The following is a 15,942-nucleotide window of genomic DNA, read 5'->3' on the forward strand; positions in this document are numbered from 1 at the left end:
CAAGGATAGCTTCTGCCTTCACCGGCGACTTTACCAGGCCTGGACTCCAGGGTCGCCCCTGACCCGTCAGAAGTATCTACCATGTCAAGAGGCCTCCGTGCCTGAAGGGCCGGGATGGCTTACCAGTGACTAACACATAGCACGTTCTCAGGAATTCATTTTGAAATGTTAAATGGAGCCTGTACCATGCGAGTATGTAAAAATGGAAAACCAGTAAAATGGAAAGTAATTGGTTGTATTATAAAAAACGTTCTTTGTTTTTTACATGGTCGATAATATTTTTTCACATAGCCAACTCTACGAGCACATAGCCAACTCTACGAGCACAGAGCCAAGAGGGTCACTTTAGGCAGACACGCCTTTATAGAGTAATTTTTGAGCAATGAATCTATGGTGAAATGTGCGGCACTGGCGCTCCCTGCCCAGCTCCGGCTACACGCAGGGCTGCTCTCCCACAGCTAACCGGCTTCCATCTTCTCAGCTTCTCGGTTGGGGTTCTCAGGTTCCCATGTGACAGCAGAGTGACCTGGGACAGGCCCCACCAGGCTGCTCTTAGTTGAAGGGTTTATGTGGGCCAAGGAATGGCTCTCTTGCCAGCATCAACCCCCCACCCCCTGAGCTCTGGGTCAGGGTCCCTGTTTGCGCTGGGAAGGGGTCTCAGCAGGGCTGGTTAGGATTGAAGGTGCCCAGAAAGTTGAAAGAACTGGGGAGCCAATGTTCTGAAGTAGAACGCTGATTCAGACCCTAAAAGGATCACATTCCACACCACCCTGGTGCTGACTCCGCCCTCTGGAGATTGTCCGGAATAAGGGTCCTCAGCTAGGGTCACGCAGTAAGATTCACTCAGAGAGAGTTTTTTTTAATGCTAAAGTTATGGCCCTCTGCTCGGAGATGCTAATTGATTTGGGGAGGGGGCCCCAGAGTGATTATCTTTTTTATTGAAGTTCAATTAATCAACATAGAGTGTATTACTAGTTTCAGAGATAGTTCAGTGATTCATCAGCTGCATATAACACCCAATGCTCATGACATCACATGCCCTCCTTAATGGCCATCACCCAGTCACCCCATCCCTCCACCTACCTCCCCTCCAGCAACCCTCAGTTTGTTTCCTACAGGGTCTCTTACGGTTTGTCTCCCTCTCTGATTTCATCTTATTTTATTTTTGCCTCCCTTCCCCTATGATTCTCTGTTTTGTTTCTTCCACAAATGAGTGAAATCATATGGTAATTGTCTTTCTCTGATTGACTTATTTCACTTAGCATAATTCCCTCTAGCTTCAGCCACGTCGTTGCAAATGGCAAGCTTTCATTTTTTGATGTCTGCATAATATTCCATGGCATATATATACACCACATCTTCTTTATCCATCAGTCAATGGACATGTGGGCTCTTTCCATAGTTTGGCTCTTGTGCATATTGCCGCTATAAACATTGGGGTACAGGTACCTCTTCGAATCACTATGCTTGTATCATTTGGATAAATACCTAGTAGTGCAATAGCTGGGTCATAGTTTAGTTCTATTTTTAACTTCTTGAGGAACTTGCATACTGTTTCCAGAGTGCCTGCACCAGCTTGCATTCCCATCAACAGTGTAGGAGGGTTCCCCTTTCTCCGCATCCTCCCCAGTATCTGTCGTTTCCTGAGTTGTTAATTTGAACCACAGAATGAGTATTTTTGAAAAACCGCCCCAGGTGATTTTAACCTGCATCCACTGAGAACCCCTGTAGTAGACAGCTGGTTGTCCAACACCTGACCACACTTCGAACTCAGGCAAAACGGGACAGGCTTTTGTGAGGAGAAATTTAGGAGCAATGCAAGGGGGTGTGGTGTTTAGGAAACAAACATATTCACTGTATGGATATCTTCACATGTGTGTAAAATGTATATTTAAGTGTATACAATGTGTGTGACACACATGGATACAGGCAAAATAAAAAATAGCATTAGTCTTGAGATAGTCTCCTCCCGAGATAACTTTGAGGTTTGAATTCTATTTTCTTTTTTTTTCCCCCTGTTACTATTTTAAAACATTGATATTATGGACAAACATGGTAGGATTCCATTTATATGAGGTCCCTAGAATAATCAAATTCAGAGACAGAAAGTTAGGACAGTGGTTACCAGAGGCTCAGGGGAGGAAGGGAGTAGGGAGTTATTGTTTCATGGGTAGGGTTTCATTTGGGAAGATGAAAATGTTCTGAGATGGATGTTGGTGATGGTTGCACAACCATGTGGATTTCCTTAATGCAAATGAACTGTACACTTAAAAATAGTTCAACTGATTTTTTAAAAGTTGAATTGTAAGATAGTGTATCTTTTTGGATAACTTTGAAGGTTCCAAGTTTAACAAGCTCCCATGATGCATAGCCAAACACACAGAATCCTGGAAGTGAATTGGTTCATTCTTGCATTAGCTCCGTCAGAGGTCATCTCAGCTTCCTGCCTGTGGGGTTGTTTAGACCGTGGAGCAACGCCTGGAGATCTCCACTCTTGATTTACTGCTCCCCAGAAACCTCTGAGACATTCTACAGAGCTGTTCACAAAAGTTGCCACCTATTCCTCCTCCCTCCACCGCTGAAACCCTCAGACTCACAGCTATTTCTTAACCACGCAGAAATCCTCAGGGCTTTTTAATTCGCAGACCAGCCAGCTTTGGGGATGCTTGCATGGAGCATCAGGGTTTGTGTGTAGGGGGAAGAAGTGTGATGAAGTGGGAGTTAAGGTGTCTTTGAGGATATGGTAGGCGAACATATGAATTCATTCCAATTTGTCAAATGGGTGGCACTTAAGTGACAATAGCATAAGTGGTCAAGATGAATCAACTATTTCATTTATGCATTCTTCAAAAAACTATGGAGGAGTGACTATGAACCAAGACTTGTCATACTGGCATTGAAAGGATTCTGAGAAGTCCCAGACTAATTGCAGAGATCAAATGGGCTCTAATTGTAGAACATGAGAAGGGCCATACGCAAGGCTCAAATGTCATTCTTTTTGTTGCAAGGGCCAGAAATCCATTGAGCTTTAAGTAAAAAAGGAATGTACTGGCTCACAAGATAGAGAAGTCCAGGGCAAGGTTGCTCTCAAACACATCTGCATCTTGGTACTCAACATCTTTCAAATTTTCTCCTCTTATCTCTTGACTCTCCATGGTCCTTGTTCAGGGGCAGTTTCACCTTTTGTGGTGATCAGAATGCTCTAAGTTTACTTCCTACTAGTTTAGCAAATTCCTCTTAGAGCTATTTTTAGGGGCGCCTGGGTGGCTCAGACGTTAAGCGTCTACCTTCGGCTCAAGGCATGATCCCAGGTCCCTGGGATCGAGCCCCAAGTCGGGCTCCCCGCTCAGCAGGAAGCCTGCTTCTCCCTCTCCCACTCCCCCTGCTTGTGTTCCCTCTCTCACTGGCTGTCTCTCTCTCTGTGTCAAATAAACAAACAAAATCTTTAAAAAAAAAAAAAGCTATTTTTAAGAGTTTCAACTAGAATTCTGGAAGTTTTAGTGAGATAAAATACCTATCTCTAAAGCTGAAAGAATGAGGAAACACAAGGGTTGGCTCTACCCAAACTATATAGGTAGGTGAGGGGTGGAGGAAATGTTTCCCAGTGGAAATAGAACTACTTAAACTGGAAGAGGAAATGGATCCTGGCCAAACAATTTTTCTCACCACAGCATGGAAGTTTAGATGAGGTAATGGTCTGGTCTCTTGTAGGAAATCAGAGAAGGTTTCCCAAAGGGACCAGTATTCAAACATCTTAAGACCTTAAGAATGGGTAGGACCTGGTTGTGGAAGGAAGAGAAGGTTGAGAAAAAGGACCTGCCCCGGGGAAAAAAAAAAAAGAAAACACACAAAAAATATGAATACTAATCAATGATTTTAGATGAGAAGGTTCTGTGTGGTCAGCCTATTATTAGGTGATACAAGTTGGTCCAGAGAGAACAACACTGAATTGAGGCAGGATAGACCCCTGAACATACATCAGCAGACTTACCTTGGGACTGCTTTGGTCTTTCAATAATGATAGCAGGATTTCTTGAAAATAAGCAAGGCAACCAGTGATACATTTTCATGTAATGTAAATGTCACACCATAGCCACTCTTGGTCAAAAACACGCAAGTAGGGGTGCCGGAATGGCTCAGTCAATTGAGTGTCCAACTCTTGGTTTCAGCTCAGGTCATGATCTCAGGGTCCTAAGATTGAGCCTCATGTCAGGCTCCACGATCAGCAGGGAGTCTGATTGGGATTCTCTCTCTCTCTTCCTAACCCTCTGCCCCTTCCCCACTTGCCTGTGTATGCGTGTGTGTGCATGCTCTCTCCCAAATAAATAAATCTTGGGGCACCTGGGTAGCTCAGTCAGTTGGCTTAGGTCATGATCTCAGGGTCCTGGGATGGAGCCCATGTCAGGCTCTCTGCTCAGCAGGGAGTCTGTTTCTCCCTCTCCCCCTGCACCTCCCCTCTACTCATGTCCTCTCTCTCTCTGTCTCTCAAATATGTAAATAAGATCTTAAAAAAAATCTTTTTTTAAAAACCACATAATTAAAATACCTACAGAAGTTACTGAGAAAGTTAGACTATTCTTTGGGTTGGGATATAATTTGTGAAGTAAATTTGTTTTTGGTGCTCTTGGATTTTTGTCTTATTTTGTCTTTTAACGTACAGTGAGACAAGGGAGAACCTTACCCATTAGGAGCTTTTCAATGAGCCTCATGTGAAAAAACAGGTCAAAGAGTCTGAGGCACAAGATAATACACAAGAAAGCAATATTAAGGTCTTAGAGTTCAGATATCTTCTTTTGTTTTACTTTTTTGCCTATAAAAAATATAATAGAAGTCCATAAAAAGGATTATTTATAAAAAATAGAACTCCAGGGCCTGCTTCAGCTGCCATTGTAAGAGTACATTTTCAGATACAAGTTCTTTTCCAGAAAATTCTTGAAAATTCTGAGAGGTTTTGTAATGTTGAATGCTTTCAAGGCTCAAAGCATGAGCCAGACAATAGTTCCAAATGTCTAAGGTTCTCTTATTCAAAATATCTGTCTTGAACCCAACCCATGGTCCTGAAAGCAGTGATTTTTTTTTATTTCACTGTAGACTCCTCCTTACAGACCAACTCTGCATGGGAGGCAATTCCCATCAAGGTTAAGTAACCATTGTTAACCAGATCTTCCCTCAACAAATGCAAAGAACCAGGAAGCAGAGCCAAAGAGCCCAAGAAACAAAACCACAGTCAACATTTATTCCTGATTTTTGTCACTACTTCTTCCACACATTCTTATTTTCGTTCACTGTTAAATATACAGCAACCAAAACTATATTAACATACACATAAGGAAAACATGTGCAGAACATAAGCATGGTAGGTAGTAAGTAAATCTGGTCAGTGGTTGGTTTCTGCACCAAAATTTATGAAAGTGGGCGTGTGTGGCCTGTGGTAGGCTGGGCCATTTCCAAGTGGAAGGACCTCATTGAAGAGCAATGCAAGCCACACTGAGCTAAAGAAGGCTAATATCACAAGGAGTTTCCGTTTACCCCAAGGACAAGGCTTCCATTTTACTTTCTTCCTGAGACTTCACTTTGTTCTTTTTTCCAATGAATGTTTTAAAATTAGTGCAATACCAAATGAGACATGAGGAAGGAGACACAGGATGGAATTAGGGAAAGTACAGATGGAATCCAGGAAGTTCTGTGGTAGATGGCTGATAAATCTTGATAAGGAGAAAATGAACAGACTATTTCATCAGTCCATCTTTCCCTAAAGGGAAAAAACACATACATTTTTTGTTTTGGATAAATAGCTAAAGCTTTTGCAGAGGGGAAAGTGTCATGGGAAAATGGGAAATGTCTCTAACGTCTATAGCACAAAAAATATCAAAGAGTAATAAAATATTAAAGGGCAAGAGGGTATATCTGTAAAAAATTATGGTGCACATGCTGGATAAAAAAGTAAAATTATGGTATTAAATGGTTGTGTTACCGAAATAGCACTCAATACATGAACTCAAGCATTCCTTTTCAAATTCAGTTTTTCAGTGGTTGGGCTTCGGATGCCTGAGCACTTTCGACATTAGCTTTGCCTTCATTCTTCTTTATTCGGATAAACACAACTGCTAAAATTATACCTAAAAGAGAAAACACAGGGTCAAAGAGATGGAATCTTAAAATGTACTATCACATTCGTTTATAAAGTAGTACTCTGGTAGGAAAAAATGACTCATGTGACTTCATTTCTTTTTGTGGTTCAACAAAGTTTTGTTGTCCTGGTGAGTAAGGGATTCTAGGCATTGGCTTTCCTGGATTCGTAAACTTATCATTTATCTTGTTGTCAGTAAGCGTGTATCAAGTCCCAAATCATATCTAACCTGGAGGCTATCACTGGGTCCTTAGCAAGGAGTATAGGACCTAACGCTTGCTGAAGACAAAGTGTGTAAGCATCTGACAGAGTTCCTGACCTTTGCACATATTCAATAAATGTCTAGTCCAGTCCTTCCTCTTCTCTAGAGGAAACAGTCCAATTAGAACAACCAGAAAGCTGTTCTCTGACCTGTTCACGTACCTAAAGCTTAGGTGTGTCCACGCCAGATACCACATTTGCTTTGATGCCTTCCTCATGGCTCCAGCTCTAGTAGACTCCCTAACCTTACTGGTCTCTCTTATCTCTGAACTCCTACAAAGTTACATTGTGCATTTTAGCACTAACCGTGTACTATAAACCAGAGACCAATATGGAAAAGGGGAGTTGTTTTAAGGAAATTAACCTGGCAGCAAATTTACAGGAAGAATCATGGCGGAAGAGACTGGATGCTCAGAGACTGATTAAGAATCTTGCACTAAGGGGCGCCTGGGTGGCTCAGTTGGTTAAGCATCTGTCTTCGGCTCAGGTCATGATCTCTAGGTCTTGGGATCAAGCCCCATGTTGCTCTTCCCGCTCAGCAGGGAGTCTGCTGCTACCCCTCCTCCCCTGTTTGTGCTCTCTCTCTGTGTGTCTCTCTCCCTCAAATGAGTAAATAAAATCTTTTAAAAATAAAAAAAAAGAATCTTGCACTTATCCCAACCCTATTTTGAAAAAAGTAAGACTATGAAACTGTAAGATCCTATTACTTCTATCTTTAGATATCCCCAAACTCATCCAATCTTTAATGTGTGGCAAAATTATGGGATTAAATTGTCATGAGAGAAAACTATTTGGTGTTTAAACTCAAAAATCCTTTTAAAATGGAAGGGCGGACAGAGTCAGAAAACACACAGAAAGCATAAGGACCTTGGTAAGTGAGTGAAAACTCAAAAGGCCAGCTCAGTATGAAAAGTGTGTGTCAGCCTGTGGTCAGGGAGCAAAGATGTTCCCCATGCACATGTGAGGATGGGTTGTGACTATGTCACAAAAGTCCTTCCCTGTTGTGAGAATGAGGAATTTGGATGGAATGGTATAAGGAAATGAGATCCCTTTTAGACCTGTGAATCAGAGTCCAATGTGACAGACTGGGTCGTGGCCGAAAAGACCAAAAGCCAAGAGAACAATGAAGAATTCTTAGAAGAATCCTACCCGTCCTTTCAAAAGAGAAAGGATGTGGAATGGTGTAAACCCCTTCAGTCAAGTGGATCTGACTTGATGAAGGATCAATCTCTAATATTTAACTTATGGTGATGACAACAGTTGAAAGAGGACATTACCACAGTAAGCACTGAGCTTTTCACAAAAAAAGGAAGATGGCTAGAAATAGGGACTCTGCTGTCTAGCCTGGCCAGGGGCCAAGGCAGGGTAAGGCCTGTGATAAGCTAAAATTGTTCTGGGGCAGTAAAGAATCAGAGTCTACAGTCATGAAAATATGCAAAGGGAAATTCTGCAACATTTCAGGTATGCGAGCATCTCCACTGGAAGGCTGACTCTACCTATTCCAACAACGGTAGACCGGACTGTGAGCTCTGTGAACGTAGGACCTGGTATGTCTTGCAATCACTGTACCCCCCATATTGAGCACAGTGCCTGGTTATATAGCAGGGACACATCTACTGCATTTCTTTCTCCTTCATCACAAAACCTTGGTAACTAGGCCCAAAATATAACAGTTTATGCTTTAAAGCCTCTTGTATTATATTTCCCAAACTAACCAACAAGGCAATGATAAGTAAAGGGTTGTAGGAAGGCAGCAGCTCTCAACTGGGAAGGTCTGATAGTTTGCTGGTGATCTGTGTTCCTGGCTATTGCCCAGATTGCCAGTGAGCAGCCAGCAGACCGGCCCTGAACAGAGACCCTGAGATAAAGGTTTCAAAGGCCCAGAGCAGGAATCCTTGAATCTGAGAAATTGTACTCACCAATAACCAAAAAGGTGGTCAGGAGTATACCAACTGCCATGCCCACTGTGGGCATCCCAGACTGGCGACCTGCTGCCCGGAAACAGCTTCCTTCCACACACTTGCAGAAAGTAACTGCAAAGCAGAACAGTATTTGGTAAAACTCATTTTCAAGTAAGCAGTTGCAGAACTCCTTATCAAAGATAAGAATTCTCTCAAACTACCCATGGTGAGAGACTCAATCTCAAGTTGCCTGTTGGAAAACACCTACCTGGTAAAGAGACTATTCCTTCCAAGGGTGGCTGACCACGATCATTGATGCGGATCGGGATGTTGTAAACTCTCTCCTCAAAGTCCGTGTGCTTGGTGCGAAGTTTGGCATGAGTTCCTATCAGAACAGGGAAAAAAATGGATGACATGGAACACAATCTCAGAACCACGTATCAACAGGAATAAAGCCCATCTTTGCAGTACATACTAAGGTTGACCGGGGAATGATTCAATGTAAGTATGAGTTAAACTACCCAAAGTATTACCTCTCTATGTGAACCTTACATAATCTCAAACAGGATGCCAAGGCATCCTGCGATTTCTTGATCATGATTTCTCTGTAGAATGAACACTGCTGAATATAGCTGGTTATCATTATTCCCTACAGCTATGTTCTAAAGTTAAACTGAATTAAACACTGGGTTAGAAAGAGAAAAAATATTTGAAGAAATAATTGCTAATTGTTTTTCTAAATTTGATGACAAACTGAGGGCTTCAGAGGGGAGGGGGGTGGGGGATTGGGATAGGATGGTGATAGGTATTAAGGAGGGCACGTATTGCATGGTGCACTGGGTGTTATATGCAAATAATGAATCATGGAATGCTACATCAAAAACTAAGGATATACTGTATGGTGACTAACATAACATAATAAAAATTATTTAAAAAAATAATAAATTTGATGACAACTCTAAATCCTCAGATCCAAGAAGATTAGTAAATCCCAGGAAAAAGAAAAACAAACAAAACTACACTAAGGCACATAATAATCAAATTGCTTAAAATTGGTAGAAGAGAAAATCTTAAAAGCATCTAAAGAAAAAAAAGATACATTAGATTTAAGGGAACAAAGAACAATGCAATCCAAAACAAAGTAGAAAAAATATCTTTAAAGTACTGAGAGACAAGAGTCCCAAAAAATTTAAAAGTATTCCAGTCAAGTGTTCTCTGGTCACTACGAAATTAAGTTAGAAATCAATAATCAGGGGCTCCTGGGTGGCTCAGCCATTAAGCGTCTGTCTTCGGCTCAGGTCATGATCCCAGGGTCCTGGGATCAAGCCCCGCATCCGGCTCCCTGCTTGGCGGGAAGCCTGCTTCTCCCACTCCCCTTGCTTGTGTTCCCTCTCTCACTATCTCTCTCTGTCAAATAAATAAATAAAATCTTAAAAAAAAATCAATAATCAGGAAGATGTATGAAATCCCCATATATTTGGAAACTATCTAATACTCTTCTAAATAACCTATGGGTCACAGAAGAAATGTAAAGGGAAATTAGAAAGTGTTTTGAACTGAATGAAAATGAAAACACAATACATCAAACTTTATGGAACATAGCTAACATGACACTAAGAGATATATTTATTGCACCAAAAGTCCATATTAACAAAGCAAAAATTTCCAAATTAATTGCTGCAGCTTCCACTTAATAAAAATGGAACAAGAACAACAAATTAAATACAACATAAGAAGAATGAAGGAAATAATAAAGATCTGAGCACTGAAATACAAAACAAAAAACAGAGAAAAATCTTTGATATCAAAAGCTGGTTCTTTGAGAATATTAATAAAATTAATAAACTCTAGCCAGATTGATCAGGAAAAAAAAGTGACAATTTTCCAATATCAGAATGAGGTGATGATATCACTTCATATTCTATAAATATTAAGAGAATAATAAAAGAATATGGCAAATAACTTCGTGCCAATAAATTAGACAAATCAAATGAAATAGACAAATTATTTAAAAAATATAAACTAATAATTTCAACTAACAAGAAATCTATAACTTAAATAGCCCTGTATCTACTAAAGAAATTGAATTTTTAATTAAAACTTCCTATAAAGATGGCTCTGGATCCAGATGGCTTTACTGGTGAATTCTACCAAACTTTAAGAGAGAAATAAAAAACAATTTTACATAAACTCTTCCAGATAATTGAAGAAGTAGAATAGTTCCTAACTCATTCTATGAGGCCAGCATTACTCTGATACCAAAACCAGACGAAGACATTACAAGGAAAGAAAAAACATAGACCAATATTCCTCAAGAATACAGATAGAGAAATCCTTAAAATTTTAGCAAATCAAATCTAAAATATATAAAAGTGCTAATATTTCACCACCAACTAGGCATTATATCAGTAAGGGATTGGTTTAAGATCCAAAAGTTGATTGATATAATTCACCAGTCAACAGAAAAACAATAACAAAAAATCAACCACATAATCATCTCAATAGATGCAAAAGAAGTATATGAGAATTTTAGCATCCATTCCCAGTTTAAAGAAAGAAAGAAAACCCTCTCTGCAGGTTAGCAATAGGAGAAAAATTCTTCAATCTGATAAAAGGCATGGACAAAAAAGCTACAGCAAACTTCTTAAGTAATGGTCAAAGACTGAATGCTTTCTCCCCATATCAGGTACAAACCAGGGTATTTCTACTTTTACAACTTTCATTCAACATTCTACTGACAGTTTCAGCCAGTAATGAAACAAGATAAAGAAATAAAAGGTATCCAGTTTGTAAAGGAGATTAAAATGTTACTATTTGGGGGCGCCTGGGTGGCACAGTGGTTAAGCGTCTGCCTTCGGCTCAGGGCGTGATCCCAGCATTATGGGATCGAGCCCCACATCAGGCTCTTCCACTATGAGCCTGCTTCTTCCTCTCCCACTCCCCCTGCTTGTGTTCCCTCTCTTGCTGGCTGTCTCTATCTCTGTAGAATGAATAAATAAATAAAGTCTTTAAAAAAAAAAAAAGTTACTATTTGCAGACAACAGGATTGCCCATGTAGAAAACCTATGGAGTCATAAAAAAGGAAGAGAGAGCACTGCAAAGTGAGGTCAGCAGTGTCATAGGATATAAGATCAATACACAAAAATCATCAATTATATTCCGATATCCTGGAATTACTTAAAAATTAAATTTTTCAATACAATTTAAGATAGCATCAAAACTATGAGATGCTTAGGGGAAATTTTGCAAGAACTATACACTGAAAATTAAAACTTTGCTCAGAGGAATTAAGGAAGACCTAAATAAATAGAGATATATATCATGTTCATGAGTTAGAAGATTCAGTTTTGTTAAGATGTCAGTTCTTCCCCAAATTCAGCTACAGATTCACATGATCCCCAATCGCAATCTCCATAGGATTTTTTGGTAGAAATGACAAGTTAAACTCTAAAATTTATATGGAATGCACCTAGAATAGATGAAAAAAATTTTGAAAAAGAACACTGTTGGAAAAATTACACTACCTGATTTCGAGTTTTATTATAGTGAACCAGTCATCAAAACAGTGTAGTATTGGTATAAAGGTGGGCAAAGAGATCAGTGAAACAGAAAAGTCCAGAAATGAATCCATATACATGTAGTCACTTGATCTTTGACAAAGCTGCCAAAACAATTCAATGTGAAAAGGATATTATCAGAAAAATTAAATAGTCCTATTAAATACAATGAACCTTGACCTTAACCACATACCACATACAAAAATTAACTCTAGGGGCACCTGGGTGGCCCAGCTGGTTAAGTGCCTGACTCTTGATTTCGGCTCAGGTCATGATCTCAGGGGTCTTGAGATCCAGGCCCATGGCAAGCTCCACGCTCAAAGGGGAGTCTGCTTGAGATTCTCTCTCTCTCTCTCTCTCCCTCTGCACCCTGAGTTTTCGTGCTCTCTCTCTCTCAAACTAATAAATGAATAAATCTTTTTTAAAAAATTAACTTGAAATGGACCATGGAGCTAAATGTAAAAGCTGACACTGTAAAACCTTTAAGGGAAAAAATTAGTAACCTTGGGTATGGCAAACATTTCTTAAACACTACAGCAAAAAAGTCACAAATTACATAAAACTTAAAAGTCAATAAATTAGATACCATAAAAAATTTTAAATTTGTTCTTCAAAAGACACTGTTACAAAATGAAAACACAAGCCATGTCCTGTGAGAAAGTATCTATTAACATATTATCTGACAAGGAATTTGTACCTCGACTATAGAAAGAATGCGAGAAGTCAACGATGGAAACCAAACAGCCAAATTTTTCAAATGGGCACAAAATTTGACCAGGCACTTCACCAGTGAAGATACACGGGTGGCAAATAAACACCTGGAGAGATGCTCAACACCATTAGTCTTCAGGGAAACATAAATTGAAACCATAACGCTACCACACTCCCACTAGAACGGCTAAAATCAAAAAGACCAAGCATAGCAAGTGTTGGAGAGAACATTGAGCAACTAGACTTCTCACGCGCCCGGGGTAATGGAAAATGTTACAAACTGGAAAACAATTTGCCATTTTCTTAAAAATTTAACCATGCAGCTACCGTATGGCCCAACCGTTCCACTGCTAGGGATTCAGCCAAGAAGAATGAAAGCACATACTCTTACAAAATTCTTGTTCCCAAATGCTTATTGCAGCTTCACTTGATGCTAGGTGAAAATAGCCAGACAAAAGAGAGTACATACTGTATTACTGATTTAGATAAAATTCTCGAAAATGCAAACTGATCTATAGTGACAGGAAGCAGATCAGTGGTTCCCTGGGATGGGAGTGGAGGGGGGTGGAAAAGGGGATTTGCAACTGGAGCATGAAAAATCTTGGGGAGTGTTGAAAGTGTTCTTATCCTTATTGTGCTGAGGATTTCAATGGTATCTACATTTATCAATTTTTAGAAAATTGTACGCTTTAAATATGTGCTGTTTATTGGATGACAATTGTATTTCAACGAAGCTGTTTTTAAGAACTGTTATGAAACTGCTTCTCAGCTGCCAGTGGAAATTGTGCCAGTGTTGTTCAAATTGTCCAATTATCCAACTGTCCGATGGACACTAAGGGGGAATGCTGTGTGTTCATCTTTCCTCCCTCCAAAGCCCAAGGCTTTCTTCCCTCTGAAGAGCTCGTCTCTAGTTCTCAGAGCATGGACTTTCTACCTGCAGCATGGAAGAAAGCTCTGTGGTCAGTGGCTGCAAGCACACAGAGGCAAATAAAAATGAATTGTAATCATTGATCAGTGTGCTGTTCGATGTACTTTTTTTTTTTTTTAAAGATTTTATTTATTTATTTGACAGAGATAGAGACAGCCAGCGAGAGAGGGAACACAAGCAGGGGGAGTGGGAGAGGAAGAAGCAGGCTCATAGCAGAGGAGCCTGATGTGGGGCTCGATCCCATAATGCCGGGATCATGCCCTGAGCCAAAGGCAGACGCTTAACTGCTGTGCCACCCAGGCGCCCCCGATGTACTTTTGACAACTCACCATTGATACTGGAAACTTCCCAGGTGTTTTGTAACATATCACTACCAAGGGAAAAATCAAACCGTGGACCCCGAAATGACTGCTGGTCATCATCAGTGGCCTCGAAAATGACAGTTCCGGTTGCTTGGAGGGGGTGGCACAGAAACAAGCCTGGGTCGTCCTTGGCTAGCCGAGGGGGGTTGTCGTTCACATCCAAGAGGGTCAGGTGGAAATAGGCTGTGGAGCTCAGGGAGGAGCCACCTAAGGAAGTGAGGGATTGAAACATGGTATCAGCTCTCTCATTTTCCTCTTAATGGGAAAAAGATATTTCCTTTTCTTAAAACACACATACACACACACACACACACACACACACACACCATTCAAGCACTTGGGTAGTAGAAAGATAACAAGCTTTTAGAATCAGACCTGGTTTCATTTCCTGGTTAAAAAGTCTCACTGATAATAATAATAACTAAGATTAATGTGCTAATATTTTTTTTCTTTAAATTCAAGTTAGTTAACATATAGTGTAGTATTGGTTTTAGGAATAGAATTTAGGGGCGCCTGGGTGGCTCAGGCGTTAAGTGTCTGCCTTTGGCTCAGGGCGTGATCCCAGCGTTCTGGGATCGAGCCCCGCATCAGGCTCCTCGGTTGGGAGCCTGCTTCTTCCTCTCCCACTCCCCCTGCTTGTGTTCCCTCTCTCACTGGCTGTCTCTCTGTCAAATAAATAAATAAAATCCTAAAAAAAAAAAGGAATAGAATTTAGTGCTTCATTGTTTATATATAACACCCAGTGCTCATCACAAGTGCCCTCCTTAATGCTGATCAGCCATTTAGCCCATCCCGCCCACCTCTCCTCCAGCAACCCTCAGTTTGTTTCCTATAGTTAAGAGTCTCTTATGGTTTGTCTCCCTCTCTGCTTTTATCTTATTGTGTTTTTCCTTCTCGTCCCCTATATTCATCTGTTTTGTTTCTTAAATTCCATGTATGAGTGAAACATATGGTATTTGTCTTTGACTTCTTTTGCTTAGCATAATACCCTCTAGTTCCATCCACGTCGTTACAAATGGCAAGGTTTCATTCCTTTTGATGGCTAAGTAATATTCCATTGTGTATATATACCACACCTTTATCCATTCATCTGTCGATGGACATCTGGGCTCTTTCCACAGTTTGGCTATTGTGGACGTTGCTGCTATAAACATTGGGGTGCATGTGTCCCTTTGAATCGGCACTTGTGTATCCTTTGGATAAATACCCAGTAGTGCAATGGCTGGCTCGTAGGGAAGTTCTATTTTTAACTGTTTGAGGAACCTCCATACTGTTTTCCATAGTGGCTGCACCAGTTTGCATCCCCACCAGTGCAAAAAGGCTCCCCTTTCTCAGCATCCTCATCAATACCCGTTGTTTTCTGAGTTGTTCATTTTAGCTGTTCTGACAGGTGTGAGGTGGTACCTCCCTGTAGTTTTGATTTGCATTNACCGCTGTGCCACCCAGGCGCCCCGGGAAGTTCTATTTTTAACTGTTTGAGGAACCTCCATACTGTTTTCCATAGTGGCTGCACCAGTTTTGCATCCCCACCAGTGCAAAAAGGCTCCCCTTTCTCAGCATCCTCATCAATACCCGTTGTTTTCTGAGTTGTTCATTTTAGCTGTTCTGACAGGTGTGAGGTGGTACCTCCCTGTAGTTTTGATTTGCATTTCCCTGATGATGAGTGACGTTGAGCATCTTTTCCTGGGTCTGCTAGTCATTTGTATGTCTTCTTTGAAAGAATGTCTATTCATGTCTTCTGCCCAATTCTTAACTGGATTATTTATTTTTGGGGTGCATGTGTCCCTTTGAATTGGCACTTGTGTATCCTTTGGATAAATACCTAGCTGTGCCATTGCAATTGATTTTGATGAGTTCTTTATGGATTCTGGATACTAGCTCTTTATTCCATATGTCATTTGCAAATATTTCCACCCATTCCGTAGGTTGCCTTTCAGTTTTGTTGATTGTTTCCTTCAATATGCAGAAGCTTTTTATCTTAATGAAGTCCCAATAGTTCATTTTTGCTTTTGTTTCCTTTGCTTTGGAGACAAGTCTGGTAAGAAGTTGCTGCAGCTGAGGTCACAGAGGGTGCTCCCTGTGTTCTCTAGGA

General features: G+C 40.5%; 1 protein-coding gene across 1 annotated transcript in view; it reads right to left on the minus strand.

The window, feature by feature from the left end:
- Positions 1–5,248: 5,248 nt before the first annotated feature.
- CDH17 (cadherin 17) overlaps positions 5,249–15,942 on the minus strand; it is a 64,692-nt gene continuing 53,998 nt past the window's right edge. The window contains exons 15-19 of the mRNA XM_034668866.1: positions 13,818–14,057; positions 8,561–8,677; positions 8,311–8,424; positions 5,975–6,119; positions 5,249–5,752 (exon numbers count right to left, since the gene is read on the minus strand). Coding sequence (XP_034524757.1) covers positions 6,019–6,119; positions 8,311–8,424; positions 8,561–8,677; positions 13,818–14,057 — 572 coding nt within the window. The 3' untranslated portion in view covers positions 5,249–5,752; positions 5,975–6,018. The remainder of the gene's footprint in view (positions 5,753–5,974; positions 6,120–8,310; positions 8,425–8,560; positions 8,678–13,817; positions 14,058–15,942) is intronic.

Source organism: Ailuropoda melanoleuca, chromosome 9, assembly GCF_002007445.2.
Source record: "Ailuropoda melanoleuca isolate Jingjing chromosome 9, ASM200744v2, whole genome shotgun sequence".
In the NCBI taxonomy this organism is placed as follows: Eukaryota; Metazoa; Chordata; class Mammalia; order Carnivora; family Ursidae; genus Ailuropoda; species Ailuropoda melanoleuca.